This window comes from Callorhinus ursinus, unplaced genomic scaffold, assembly GCF_003265705.2.
Source record: "Callorhinus ursinus isolate GAN/ISIS: 27379988/994484 unplaced genomic scaffold, GSC_fseal_2.0 scaffold43, whole genome shotgun sequence".
Taxonomy (NCBI): Eukaryota; Metazoa; Chordata; class Mammalia; order Carnivora; family Otariidae; genus Callorhinus; species Callorhinus ursinus.
This window is the reverse complement of record NW_027397105.1, coordinates 6,912,725-6,927,549: the sequence shown is the minus strand read 5'-3', so window position 1 is coordinate 6,927,549 and position 14,825 is coordinate 6,912,725. Positions and strand designations below refer to the sequence as shown.

The window sequence follows — 14,825 nt, the reverse complement described above, 5'->3', positions numbered from 1 at the left end:
AGAGCAGAAATCAATGAAATAGAAACCAAAAGAACAGCAGAAGAGATAAACGAAACTAGGAGCTGGTTCTTTGAAAGAATTAACAAGATTGATCAACCCCTGGCCAGACCAATCAAAAGGAAAAGAGAAATGACCCAAATCAACAAAATCATGAATGAAAGAGGAGTGATCACAACCAACACCAAAGAAATACAAACAATTATAAAACATATTATAAGCAACTCTATGCCAGCAAATTGGATAACCTGGAAGAAATGGATGCATTCCTAGAGATGTATCAACTACCAAAATTGAACCAGGAAGAAATAGAAAACCTGAACAGACCTATAACCACTAAGGAAATTGAAGCAGTCATCCAAAATCTCCCAACAAACAAAAGCCCAGGGCCAGACGGCTTCCCAGGGGAATTCTATCAGACATTTAAAGAATTAATACCTATTCTCCTGAAACTGTTCCAAAAAATAGAAATGGAAGGAAAACTTCCAAACTCATTTTATGAGGCCACCATTACCTTGATCCCAAAACCAAAGACCCCATCCAAATGCGGAATTACAGACCAATATCCTTGAGGAATATGGATGCAAAAAGTCTCACCAAAATACTAGCCAATAGGATCCAACAGTACATTAAAAGGAATATTCACCATGACCAAGTGGGATTTATCCCAAGTGGGATTTAACCAACCTGCTGCAAGGTTGGTTCAACATCCATAAATCAGTCAACATGATACAATACATTAACAAAAGAAAGAACAAGAATCATATGATCCTCTCAATAGATGCAGAAAAAGCACTTGACAAAGTACAGCATCCTTTCTTGATCAAAACTCTTCAGAGTATAGGGATAGAGGGTACATATGTTAATATCATAAAAACCATCTATGAAAAATCTACAGTGAATATCATTCTCAATGGGGAAAAGCTGAGAGTTTCCCCCCAAGGTCAGGAACGCGGCAGGGATGTCCACTCTCACCACTGCTATTCAACATAGTATTAGAAGTCCTAGCCACAGCAATGAGACAACAAAAAGAAATCAAAGGCATCTAAATCGGCAAAGAGGAAGTCAAACTCTCACTCTTTGCAGATGATAGCATACTGTATGTGGAAAACCCAAAAGACTCCACCCAAAGACTGCTAGAACTCATACAGGAATTCAGTCAAGTGGCAGGATATAAAATCAGTGCACAGAAATCAGTGGCATTCCTATACACCAACAGCAGGACAGAAGAGAGACAAATCAAGGAGTCGATCCCATTTTCAACTGCACCCAAAACCATAAGATACGTAGGAATAAATTTAAGCAAAGAGGCAAAGGATCTGTATATATATGAGGAATTCTTAATCTCAGGAAACAAATGGAGGGTTGCTGGAGTGGTGGGGGGTGGGAGGGAGGGGGTGGCTGGGTGATAGACATTGGGGAGGGTATGTGCCATGGTGAGCGCTGTGAATTGTGCAAGACTGTTGAATCACAGATCTGTACCTCTGAAACAAATAATGCAATATATGTTAAGAAAAAAAAAAAAAGCAGGAGGGGAAGAATGAAGGGGGATAAATCGGAGGGGGAGACGAACCATGAGAGACGATGGACTCTGAGAAACAAACTGAGGGTTCTAGAGGGGAGGGTGGTGAGGGGATGGGTTAGCTTCGTGATGGGTATTAAAGAGGGCACGTTCTGCATAGAGCACTGGGTGTTATGCACAATGAATCATGGAACCCTATATCAAAAACTAATGATGTAATGTATGGTGATTAACATAACAATAAAAAAAGTAAAATATATAGCCATGATGGAGAGACAAGATCCCTGCTCCCATGGAGCTCAACTCATCAGTGATGGGGAACGATCACCATGACTTCAGATAATAATATGCACCCTGAAGAAAATAAAATGTGGCAGTGTGATTGGGGGAGGAAGGGAGCAAACATTAGGTGGGAAGGGGAGCCATCCTGAGAACCCCAGGGCTGAGAATTAGAAAAGAAAAAAGTTGTGGGCATGTCTGTGTTCTGTGACAGGTCAGTGCCGTGGGTCCAGTGTTAACAGGAGTGGGAGCAAGAGCCGAGCTCAGAGATGCAGGCGAAGGCTCATCATTAGGGTTCGAGGGCCAGGGTAAGGAGGTGAAATTTGATTCTACAATGGGAATCCTTTGGTGGGATTTCAGCAGGATGGTGGCTCCATCTGATCTCCGGTGTAGACAATGGATCATGAAGAGGACCAGGTTGAGGAGGAGCAGGAGACCTGCCAGGGCTGGCCATGTTGAGGCCAGAGAGGATGCGTGCATGGATGAGGGTGGCAAATACTGAAGGCAATGGAAATTGGAGGAAGAGCAGGTGGGACCTTCTGAAAGTCTGGGTGTGGAAAGAGAAAAATATAGGGTGACCTCTGGGAGTTAGAAGTGAGTAGGCAGTGGATTTCCCATACTATTCTTGACTGTTCTGCCTTCTTTGCTAGATCCAGCTCCCGTCAGGGCTTAAAATGCTACAGGTACTGGGGCTCTTGATTCAAGGGCCATTTGTCTCCTTAGGTGATCTCATCAAATCTTATGAAGTCAAGAGTCGCTCAAACCAGAGACCCTGAAAGCCCTCTCCACTCCTAACAACCCCATGTCGACTCAAGTCCTCATGCTCTACTTCGTGTATCTACCACATCTGCCGATTTCTCTCCATCTTCCCCGATCCCAATGCATCTCGCCTAGATGGCTCCCATCTTTGTCGGTCTCTTACTTCCACCATAGCTTCTGCCCCCATGTGTCCATTTTTGGCACGATTGCTAATAAATAAATAAATAAACCGTGCCCCTTCTGATTAAAGCACTGGCTCCCCCGAATCCTTACCATGGCCTCTAAGGTGCGATGGGGTCCCCGCAGTCCCATCTCCGGCCCCTCTCCCTGTCGCTGTCCATACTCTAGTCACTGGCCACCTTCGTGTCTCTCAAAGATGCCCCCAACTCCTTCCTGTCTCTGAAAATTCTGCAGCTGTTGCCCCGTCCTAGAAGCAGCTTCATCCCTTTGGCTGCCATTCCCTTCTGCTGCCCTTAAAGGCCACTTCCTCACAGACACCTTCGACTATTTAATTCCTAGTGAGCTCTTCTTCACCCTGAAACCTCAGCTGAGGAACTAATGACTCCGTGTACCAGCTGCTTCCCTGGAAGACCATGAGCTTCCAGAGGATGGGGATCCTGCTGGGTTTGCTCAGCACTTGGCAGATGCGCCACCTTGCGTGGTGGACGTGGCGCTTTCCAAGTATTTAGTGAGGAAGGTGGAGAAGGACTCCCGCTAATGGTGTATTTGCTGAATGTTACTTCCCCACAAGAAATGCAAGGACAGGGAAAAACCAAACATTTTCCTTATGCTGACGGTCTTAAAAACCGATGAAATAACCGGCGATCAGCTTGGACTGAAGGAAGCAAAATGGAAACCTAATTCGTATCCTTTCTATTCTCCATCCCACATAAGGAATCCAGTTTAACTCCGTGCTCACCGAATAACCCTGCTCTGGTCACTCAGGTTGCAGCCACAAAACTCCACATCTCTGTCTACTCCCATGTGACAGCCAGCCCCAGTTTTTAGAGCCAAACCTTTAGAGGCATATGATAAAAGCTTTGGTGTTGGAAACTGCACTCAACTGCTAAAGGGCTAATGAGCTTGTTTAAAAAGAAGTGACAAATAGCAATGTGTCACATGCTCTAATAAAATGCCCAACACTGCCTGGATACTCTTTTTTTTTTTTAAGATTTTATTTATTTACTTGAAAGAGAGAGAGTGAGTGAGCATGAGATGGGGGAGGGGCAGAGGGAGAAGCAGACTCCCCACCAGGCAGGAAGCCCAACGCGGGGCTCGATCCCAGGACTCCAGGATCATGACCTGAGTTGAAGGCAGTCGCTTACCACCGAGCCACCCAGGCGCCCCTCTACCTGGACACTCTTATAGTCCCTTCCCATTCTGAGACGCTAGGGCCCCACGTGCTCACTTCAGATGGCCTCATTCCCTCAGAGAACAACCATCTCCTGACCGCCCCCCCCCTTTACTTTAGGAGAGATGACACACAATGTCACATTAGTTTCAGGTGTACAACACAGTGATTGAACAACTGTATACACACGCACACTATGCTCACCATAAGCATAGCTGCCATCTGTCACCATATGGCACCATTACAATACGTTATGTTCCCTATGCTGTGCCTTTATCCCTGTTGACTTGTACAATCCATAACTGAAAGCTAGTACCTCCCACTGCCCTCCCACCCATGTCACCCGTCCCTCCCCCCACCGCCCTCCCCTCTGGCCGCCATCAGTTTCTTCTCTGTATTAACCTCTCAACCCTCTCTTCACACCCAACCTCCCCATTTAGTGTTTGTTCGTTGCTTCCCTCACTCCCACTTTTCCCCCTTCAATTTTTTTTTTTTTTGGTTTCTCACTTTTAATCTCTTTTTCTTTTCGCTGTTCCTTAGATCTTGACACATCTCCTTTCCTAATAATCTCAAAGAACCGAGTACATATTTCAGTACCCGAGGCCATTAATAAGTGTCATGTGTCCTATTAAATCCTTTGATGTGTTACTTTAGAAAAAACTGGAAAAATGTATTTGAGTCGTGGCCTTGGACATTTTTCTCCTGCCGGTCTGTGGCTGTTAAATATTTAAAACAGCTCTCCGACTTTCTTTTCAGCCGGATCCTATATTCAGTCCTATGAAGACACGAAAAGACTGATCAGCTCAAGAAATCAATGACCCAATCAAACATGCGAAGCCTGTGTGGGGAAATCACTGACCTATACATACTTCAGCACCCACTTCCAGCACATACTTCCTCCAGGTCAACCCCATGGGTATCCAGCTTGCATGGTGATCACTGTATCATTGTGGCTGCAACCCTCAGGGCCTGACCATACCACTGCATGCCCTCCCTGCCAACAGAAGCCCAATCACGTGTGTCCCAGCAGGTGCCTCACGGCCAGTCAAGGCAAACCCAATTCTCTCCAACACATGCTCACTTCCTCAGCCTCTCTTGCAGGGAGACATAAAAGAAATTCTCCCAGGAAAGACTTTTTTCTCCCTGATAAAAACAAAAAAAAAAGCACGCAAAGATAGTTCATCCTCTTAACACCCACCCTCACACTTTCTGCCTATGATGTGGTTACGTGAAGACGTGATGTCCAGGGCTGCAGCAGCCTCATTACAACTGGGAGGAGCCAGAACATTGCAGAACTGCTGACCCAAAGCTGTTGAATACACCTTGGGACCCGCTACTCCAGACATCTTGTGAAGTGATACATAGTAAGTGCCTTTCTGCTGAAGTCGCAATTAATTAGTGTGTTAACTATGTCTTCTATTTGGTTGTATTCTGAGGCTTTGACATCTGGTGTCTTGCTGAACCTGGGGGAACTGCCTCTGCCGGGGTTAGCCAATACTTAGAGACAGTCAACAATTCACGCATGAGCGTGCCTGTCAAATGAAAACCAACCAATCCACAGCCTAGCCTACACCCCAACTACCTCTTTATGGGGCTCTCATTCTCCAGGCCACCGTCCACCTGCCTTAATCCCCTCAGGGCCAGGTACCAGACAACTAGGGATGAGAGCCTGCTGAAGTTTCTCAAACAAGCCAATCCTAACTAAGCCTGCTTATCCTGCCTCATCCATTCCTCCCAGGGGAAAGCACAATCATGTCTCTCGCCCACATTTTCCTCCTATCCTGAGTAACTCTGGTGCTTCCCCGCATGGCCCTGCATGACACAGGGTGGACCCCCCATCAAATTTACATTTTCAATGCCAGTGATCCCCTGACCTGTTGGCCTTGCCAGATCTTAAATTTTCTATTAATATCCTATCTTTCAGAACACATAGGGAGCCAAATGCCTAACTGATATAGTTTGCAAGATCCTCAATTCAATTCAAATCCGACACATCCAGGCAATTTTACCTCATCCCAGAAAAAATAACACTAGTAGTAATCAACCTGGCAACACCAAAGGCCAGTTTCAACCCTCTAGAGATAATATTCAGTTGCTACTCCTGATCCTATTCTGTATGGTAGACCAGTTATTTTAAAAACAGTACTTCTTAGAACAGATGAAAGGAAGTGGGTCATGGCCAGGCCTGGCAGCAGGCCCCTACTCAAAACATCTATGTCCTGGAGTCCCACCTTAGATGTTTGTTTAATGAATGGGTCTCATGTCCAAAGCAATTTTCCAGACTCTCCCTTTAGACTGTTCAGGTTCCCCTTGCTGAAAGTCCCGGTATACACAGAATTACTTCCATAGACATTTTCCAAACCCATGAACGTTTCATTTCTACCACACATTAAGAGATTCCTGCTGGCAATATTAAGAAAGAAGACACCATTCGTCTGTTGAAGGGCATCTTGGCTCCTTCAACAGACGAATGGATAAAGAAGATGTGGTCCATAGATACAATGGAATATTACTCAGCCATCAGAAAGGATGGATACCCACCATTTGCACCGACATGGATGAAACTGGAGGGGATTATGCTAAGTGAAAGAAGTCAAGCAGAGAAAGTCAATTATCATATGGTTTCACTTATTTGTGGAACATAAGGAATAACATGGAGGACATTAGGAGAAGGAAGGGAAAAATGAAGGGGGGTGGAAATCGGAGGGGGAGAGGAACCATGAGAGACTATGGACTCTGAGAAACAGTGTTTCAGAGGGGAAGGGGGTGGGGGAATGGGTGAGCCCAGTGATGGGTATTAAGGAGGGCACGTACTGCAATGAGCACTGGGCATTGTGCGCCAACAATGAATCGTGAATGACTGCATCAAAAACTAAAGAATGTACTGTATGGTGACTAACATAACATAATGAAAATAAATAAAAAAGTCAAAATGGATACTCAAAAAAAGAAGAAGAAGACACCCAGGGCTGGGAAGAAGACAGAACGATGGACAGGGGCAGGCAGCGCGGCATCTTGTACTGCAGCGTGGGACTGGGATGAAGTGTCAGGACACATCATGTGACCGTCATTAGAAAGGAGGCCACGGGAGCTGGGGGGTGGGGGGCGGGCTCAGAGAGACCACTGGGAAGCAGAAGTCAAGTAACTCCAGGTGAGAGACAATCAGACACCAAACACGTCGACTCTAAACTCAAGGAGGATTAAAACGTCCCAGATTGCAGATCCCTTGTCATAAAGCCAAAGGAACATCTAAGTAAGTATTTTAAGCTTTGGTGGAGTTGGGGGCGGGGCAGGAGGTCAGGGGGCAAAGTGAGCCAGTGATGATGATTGTTTACAACAAGAACTGCTCAACAGAATCACAATACGCACCGCCCGTGAGTACTGATATAGGTTACACACAAAGACGTTAGGATACCTTCATTTGGCTCTCTTTAACTGTTTCGTTATAGGGGAAATCCTTTTCCCAGGGTCTTTATAGGTCACCTGTCACTTCCAAAACCACAGTGTAATTTTTTCCGGGAGATCTTATGGTACCACGGAAGCACACGGAATGGAATCTATGAGCGAGCTAAAGCAGACAAGACCCAGGTTTAAGCTTCCTGACAGTGGACTCCCAAGCACACCCTGGTTGCCCCAATGCAGGAAAAACAGAGAGAGGGACCGTGTCCTGCCTGCTCAGGGTGGGGGGTGCTTCAGGCAGGTTAAAGGGCGGGAAGAGATGAGAAGGGGTTGTCGCACCACAGAAACACCACCTGACAACTCGCAGACATAGAAATGGCCGGAGAGACGACACAGCCACACCAAACGAGGCTCCGGGGTGGGTGCCCTGTCCTCCAGGGGTGAAGCTGCTGGCGAGGAAGGGGGTAGGAAGGCACTTACAGAACGCTTGTCAGCCTCGGCCCCTTGCTGGCCCTGGAGACATGCAGTGAGCTTCTTGTGCGTGCTGTGGGAAACTTGCTTCACCAGTTCAAGGCGCTTCTCTACCTGCAGATAGAGCAGTGGGGGGGTCGTGTCACTGCGCAAGGGCAAGGTCAGGAGAAGCAGGCCATTGATCGGGACGATCGTGGGAGGGGAGTCTGGTCCATGCTCTGCAGAGACAAGCATTGCTCGGGAGACAACACCCAATGCTGGAGAAGTGGAGGGGGGCGGGCAATGGCAGAGTCAGGGGCTCTCTGTGAACCCCACAGTCAAATGACTGCCATGTCTCCTGAAAACTCTTATGCAAACTGGTATTAAGAGACCGTAAAGGAGAAAAGGTTGCATCTACAGAGATTGCACCAAGAGCGGTCTGCGCAGTTGAAACAGCTCAAGTTGTAATGGGAAGACATGTTTGGTGTCCGTATATAGGGGCTGGTGACGACCTTACCTGAAGAAGGTCTTCACTCAGAACTTCAGTCTTTTCTGCCCTAAAGAGAAAATTGAGAAACATGTCAGTAAAAAAAAAGAAAAAAAAATTAGGAACAGAGGCTCATTCTTATTCCCCACTCTCTCTGTTCATGGTGAGACTAGAAAAACAGACATGAGCAGCAGAGATGTCTAATAAGAGAAAATAATCCTGGGATTGACTGGGAACTGTAAATCCTCTGGCAAACAAGATCCTCTGCAGACTCTTCTGCTACAGACTGGAACCTGGATGAAGGACAGCAAACACGTTTCTTTCTTTCCAGACATTCTTTTTTTACATGACAGAATTAAGTATGTTCCCCAACCCGTACCCCATGGCCTCCCCCAAATAAGCAAGTAAAAGAAACAGAAATCCGAGCAGGCATCAATAAACAGCAAAGAAGAAAAAACACTGAGTTCTGGTGACAAATGCAAATGCCACCACGGAGATATGGCAACCAAGTGTTAGGCGCCCCCACCAGAAAGTGCGGGGCTTGAACCTGAGATGAACACATTCCAAGAAAGAACTTGGACACGGGCTGGAGGGGCCCCAACCAATTAGCAACCCCTGCATCACATCCGGGGAGAATGAGAATCTTCTTTGGAGCAAAGCATTCTGAATTTCTTGTCTGGAGAATCTCAGAGATAAGGTTCAGTCAATGATTTCTCTCGCATAGGTGTGTTCTCTGTGTCTCTGGGAGTCTCTCCTTCTCACGCTCACACATCCCAAGTGCAAATTCCCCTGAAAACAAACTGTCAACACTAAAGGTACTGAGAAAGAAGAAACAACATACGGAGAGCCTGGAGAACTTCAATGACCAGAGTTATCAAAAACTGTGACATATGTATGAAATATTGAAGAACAAATGATACACTGAAGTAAGAGTGTGAGAGGACTTCTGCTTCTGGGAGGATGGAGTGAACACATTTCACCTATTCCCCCTCACTAAGTAAAAACAAAACGCTGGCACCTTATGTATAAAACAAACAAGAACGACATCTGGGTGTCTCAGTCAGTTAAGCATCTGCCTTCAGCTCAGGTCATGATCTCAGGGTCCTGGGATCGAGCCCCATATCGGGCTTTCTGCTCAGCAGGGAGCCTGCTTCTCCATCTCCCTCTGCTTGCTGTTCCCCCTGCTTGTGCTCACTCTCTCCCTCTCTCTCTGTCAAATAAAGAAAATCTTTAAGAAAAAAAAATTTAAAAAAAATGAAGAAGAAAACTCTGCAAGGTGGACAGAAGGCAGCGTGGCTAGGTACCACCATACCCGATGAATGGCATGGCGTGGTGGGGATTTCTGCTTCATATATTCCACACGTGGAGCTTCAGAAGCTGCGAACTGAAATACCAGTGAGGACAGCCAAAACAAGCCCAACAAAAGCCAGGTCTCTGTAACCAAAGGATCAGAAAGAAGCAACCTGGCAAGATAGGAAATGTTTATAGACAATAATTGCTCACTCGAGCCAAATGCTACAGGAAAAACAAACAAAAAAAAAAACAAAACAAAAAACTGTTGTCCTACCCCACCCATACCAGCAAACGCTGGGAAGGGAGCCTAGCCTTCTACACTTGCCAGGCTATATAACAAGGCACTCAACATTCCCTACCTCCTCCTGGCCAGTATAGCATCAGAGACGTCCGAGTATGGAGCTGGGACATTTGTCACTGCTGGGCCATAACAGTGGAAACCGTACGAGCCATCCACACATCTACCCTCACCTGGTGGTGACAAAACATCCCTCTCCCTCCCTACAGAGGTGGTGTAACAGGAGGCACCGTGGGGAGTCAGGACTCTCACCACCATCCAGTAATAACAAACCATCCTCTGCCACGGCATCAATGCAAGCCAAGTAGATAGCCATAACAAACCACTCCCACCCCTCCCAGTCAGGGAGGTATCTGTGAAGGGCCAGTGGGGAGTCAGAATTCCCACTCCCACCCAGCAGTCATGAGCAGCACCATCCCCTTCGGGGAGCCAGTGAAGGCCAAGAGGCAAACCCGGACTTCTGTTTCCATCTGGCAGTAACAAAGCAGAATTCTCCCTTTCCCTGCTGGAATGATATCAGAGAAAATCAGCTAAAAGAGAAAGTTTAAATAAAACCCAGAATTTCATAATATAATACGACACTCAAGTTTCAATTAAAAACTACTTATCATATCAAGAATCAGAAAGATCTCAAATTGAATGAAGACAATAAATGACAACAGCAGAATAACAGAGATGTTTGAATTATCTGACAAAGACTTTAAAGCATTCACCGTGAAAATGCTTTGATGTACGTTTATGAACATGCTTAAAGCAAAACAAAACAAGAACAAAAACAAAAAACAAAGTCTCAGAACAGAAGATTAAAAAAGAACAAAATGGGGGTGCCTGGGTGGCTCAGTCGGTTAAATGTCTGCTTTTGGCTCAGGTCATGATCCCAGAGTCCTGCTCAGCAGGGAGCCTGCTTCTCCCTCTCACTCTGCCCGCCACTCCCCCTGCTTGTGTGTGCTCTCTCTCTCCCTCATCTCTCTCTGTTGAATAAATAAAAATCTTTAAAAAAAAAAAGAACAAAATGAAAATTTTGAAGTTGAAAAATGCAATAATCTAAATTGAAAAATCCCGGTCGACAGGTTCAACTCTAGAATGAAGGAAGAAGAAAAATCAGCAAACTGGAAGAAAGCACAATAGAAATTTCCCAGTCTAAAAAAAAAAAAGCAAAAATAGACCAAATGAACAAACAAAAACAAGGGACCCGTGGAATTATAACAGAAGATTAAATATTTATGTCATCAGACTCCGAGAAGAGGGAAAAGAAGGGAGGGATGAAAAAATACTCAAAGGAATAATGGCTGAAAACTTCCCAAACTTGGTAAAAGACTTAATATTCAAGAAGCTGAGCAAACCCAAACAGGATAAACACAAAGAAGTCCTCACCAAGACTCAGTCAAATTTCTGAAACTAAAGACAAAGACTTGATGGCAGAGAGACAAAAATGATACCTTATTAACAGAGGGGAAACAATTCAAATTTCAGAAGATTTCTGATGAGAAATTACAGAGGACAGAAGGAAGTGGCACACCATTTTTCAAATACTGAAAGAAAATAACTGCTAACCTACAATCTATTCAATGAAAATATCCTACAGGAATGAAAAAAAATCAAGATATTATCAGATAAAGGAAAACAAACAAAATGTGGCATCAGCAGGCTTGCCTTAAAGAATTGCTAAAGAAGTTCTAAACAAACAAACAAAAAAAAACAATCAATCAAAAAGAAATGGTAAAAGAAACAACCTTGAATTATCAGGAAGGAAAAAAAATCCTGGTGATCAAAAATAGTAAATAAAATTGTCTTCTTTCTCCTCTTAAGCCTTCTAAATTGATGGTTGAAGCAAAATTTATAACACTGTCTATGTGGCTCTAAATGTATGTAGAGGAAATACTTAATACAATTATAATTGGGAGAGTATAAAGGGACATAAAAAGAAGTAAAGTTTCTAGATTTCATTCAAACTGGTAAAATAATGGTACCAGTAGACTGTGATAAGCTATGTATACGTAATACCTAGACCCACCACTAAAATAGCTACACAAGGATATACACTCAAAAAATGCTACAGAGAAATAAAAATGTAATCTCACCCAGAAGGAAAAAGAAAACAAAACAATGAAAAACAGAAAAAAACGGACATAAAACCAAAATGAAATGAACTTAAGCCTTAAGATAGCTGGACTTATGTTAAATGTAAATGGCCTAGATATGCTAATTAAAAGAGATTGGCAGAGTGGGTTAAAAAATATGTTGTCTAGGGCCACCTGAGTGGCTCGGTTGGTTAAGCATCCGCCTTCGGCTCAGGTCATGATCCCAGGGTCCTAGAATCGAGCCCTGCATTGGGCTCCCTGCTAGGCAGGGAGTCTGCTTCTCCTTCTCCCTCTGCCCCTCCCCCCACTCATGCTTTTTTCTCTCTCTCTCAAATAAATAAAACCTTTGAAAAAATATGTTGTCGACAAAAACCTCACTTCAAATATAATTATATAAGTAGATTGAAAGTAAAATTGTAGAAAAATATACCACATAAACATTAGTCAGAAGCAAGCAGGAGTGGCTATATGAACGTATAAAATAGATTTCAATACAGAGAAGGGGAGCCTCTCTGTCAAATAAATTTTAAAAAAAGGAGTAGACAATTTCTAAAAGATTTATTTATTTGACAGAGAGAGAGAGCACAAGCAGGGGGAGCGGCAGAGGGAGAGGGAGAAGCAGGCTCCCCACTGAGCAGGTAGCACAACATGGGGCTCGATCCCAGGTCCCTGAGATCACGACCTGAGCCAAAGGCAGACGCTTAACCAACTGAGCCACCCAGGCACCTCAGGAATAGACAATTTAAATAATCCTATAATAGTAGGAAGCTGAATTTGTACTATTAAGTAACCCCCCCACAAAAAATCTTCAGGTCCAGAAGACTTCACAAAAGAATCCTACCAAATGTTTAAAAAAGAATTAACACCACTACGACCCAATCTGTTCCAGAATACAGAAGAGGAAGGAGCACTTGCCAATTCATTTTCTGAAGGGAGTATTCTTTTGATATCAAAACCAAAGAACAGTTAAAAAAAAAAAAAAGGTAACTATAGACTAATATTCCTCATGAAAATAGGTGTACGGATCCTTAACAAAACATTACCAAATAGAATGCAGTAATATATAAAAATAATTATTCACCATTACTAAGTTGGGTTTGTTCCAGGGATAGTATTCCAGGTATCTGAAAATCAACCAGTGTAATCCATCATACAGACTGAAGAAGAAAAACCTGATCGTATCAATTGACATAGAAAAAAGCATTTGACAATGCAATTCAATTCAAAACCCATTCTTGGTGAAAACTTTCAGAAAGCTGGAAATAGTAGGGGACTTCCTCAACTTAAATAACATCTGCAAAACAAAACAAGACACACAATCAACAAAAAAATCCTACAGTTAACATTATACTTAATGGTGAAAGATTAGATCTTTTGCTACCTAAGATGGAGATCAAGGCAAGTATGTCTGACCTTGACACTCATCCAACATGGTGCCACCAAGTCTGAGTCAGTACAATTAACACAAGTAAACAAAAAGGAAATAGATCTGAAAGGAACAAATTTAAATATCCCTATTTACAGATGACATTATTGACTATGTAGAAAATGAAAAAATCTACAGGGAAAAAATACCTAAAACTAACAAATGAGTTCAACAAGGTTGCATGACATGAGGTAAACATACAAAAATAAAATTTACATCTATATACTGGTAATGAACACATGAATCCTGAGATTAAAAATTAAATGCCATTGACAACTGCTACAAAAAAAATAAAATATTTACCTAAAAATCAAAATAGGTACAGAAGGTATATGCTGGAAACTACAAAATGCTTCTGACAAATCAAAGAAGTTCTAAATAAATGGAGACACATACTGTGTGGATTGGAAAATGCAACATAATAAAGTTATCAATATTCAAAAATTAGTTATAGATTAAATGCAGTCCCAATAAAAATTTCAAGAGGATTTTGTGTAGATACAGCCAAAATGAATATAAAATCGATATAAAACTGAAAAGAAAGAAGATCTAAAATAATTTTTAGAAAAAAATAAATTTGTAGGACTATCTAATGTTGAGACTTCTTTAAGTCATCAAAAGAGTATGGTGGTAAAAGACAGAAAAAGCAATAGGACAAAATAAATAAGAAAGAACTAGACAATATAACCAACTGATTTATGACAACAGTGCAAAGGCCATTCAAAGGAAGAAAATAGACTTTCCAACAAATTGCTCTGATAAAACTGAATATTCATATACAAAAAATATAAACCTTGACTCATACTTCGCATCACGTATAAAAACTAACTCAGGGGGCGGGGCAAGATGGTGGAGGAGTAGGAGACCTGGATTTCCTCTGGTCTCAGGAATTCAGCTGAATAGGGATCAAACCATTCTGAACACCTACGAACTCAAAAGGAGATCGAAGAAAAGAATAGTAACAACACTCTGAACAGAGAAGCGACCACTTTCTGGAAGGTAGGACGTGCGGAGAAGTGAATCCGAGGCGATATTCGGGAGGATAGTCGGCGGGGCAGGGGCCTCCGTCGGACGCTTCTGGCAAGTGCTAGAGCCGCGGAGCACAAAATCGGACCTTTTATAAGTTGGCTCGGCGGAGGGACGTCGCTGCAGTGGCTAAGCGGGGGGTGGAACCCTCGCGGGACAGTGTGGTCTCAGGACCCTCGGGGTCACAGAAAGACCGGGGGTGCCTGAGTGCGGCAGAGCTCCCAGGGATCGGAGTGGGGAAGCCGGCTGCAGAGACGGAGCCGAGGCACGGGCTCTCAGCTCGGGGTGGCCATAAACTGTGATCCGCGGCCCAGTCGGGCCACGGCTCCTCCAGCAGGGACCCAACAAGCGGCAGAGCCGGGGAGACTCCCCTTCCTCCCCCGGGAGGAGCGGCGCAGGAGCGCACCTTGGGGATCTGCTGGGTTTGGAGACTCCACACGGGGTCGGGTGCCAGAGA

General features: G+C 44.0%; 1 protein-coding gene across 4 annotated transcripts in view; it reads right to left on the bottom strand.

Moving 5' to 3' along the window:
• The window catches only part of ARHGAP44 (Rho GTPase activating protein 44), a 192,789-nt gene that overhangs the window by 77,133 nt on the left and 100,831 nt on the right, over positions 1-14,825 (bottom strand). For all 4 annotated transcript variants that reach the window (XM_025864183.2, XM_073881743.1, XM_073881745.1 and 1 more), the window contains exons 2-3: positions 8,275-8,314; positions 7,788-7,892 (exon numbers count right to left, since the gene is read on the bottom strand). In XM_025864183.2, coding sequence (XP_025719968.1) covers positions 7,788-7,892; positions 8,275-8,314 — 145 coding nt within the window. The remainder of the gene's footprint in view (positions 1-7,787; positions 7,893-8,274; positions 8,315-14,825) is intronic.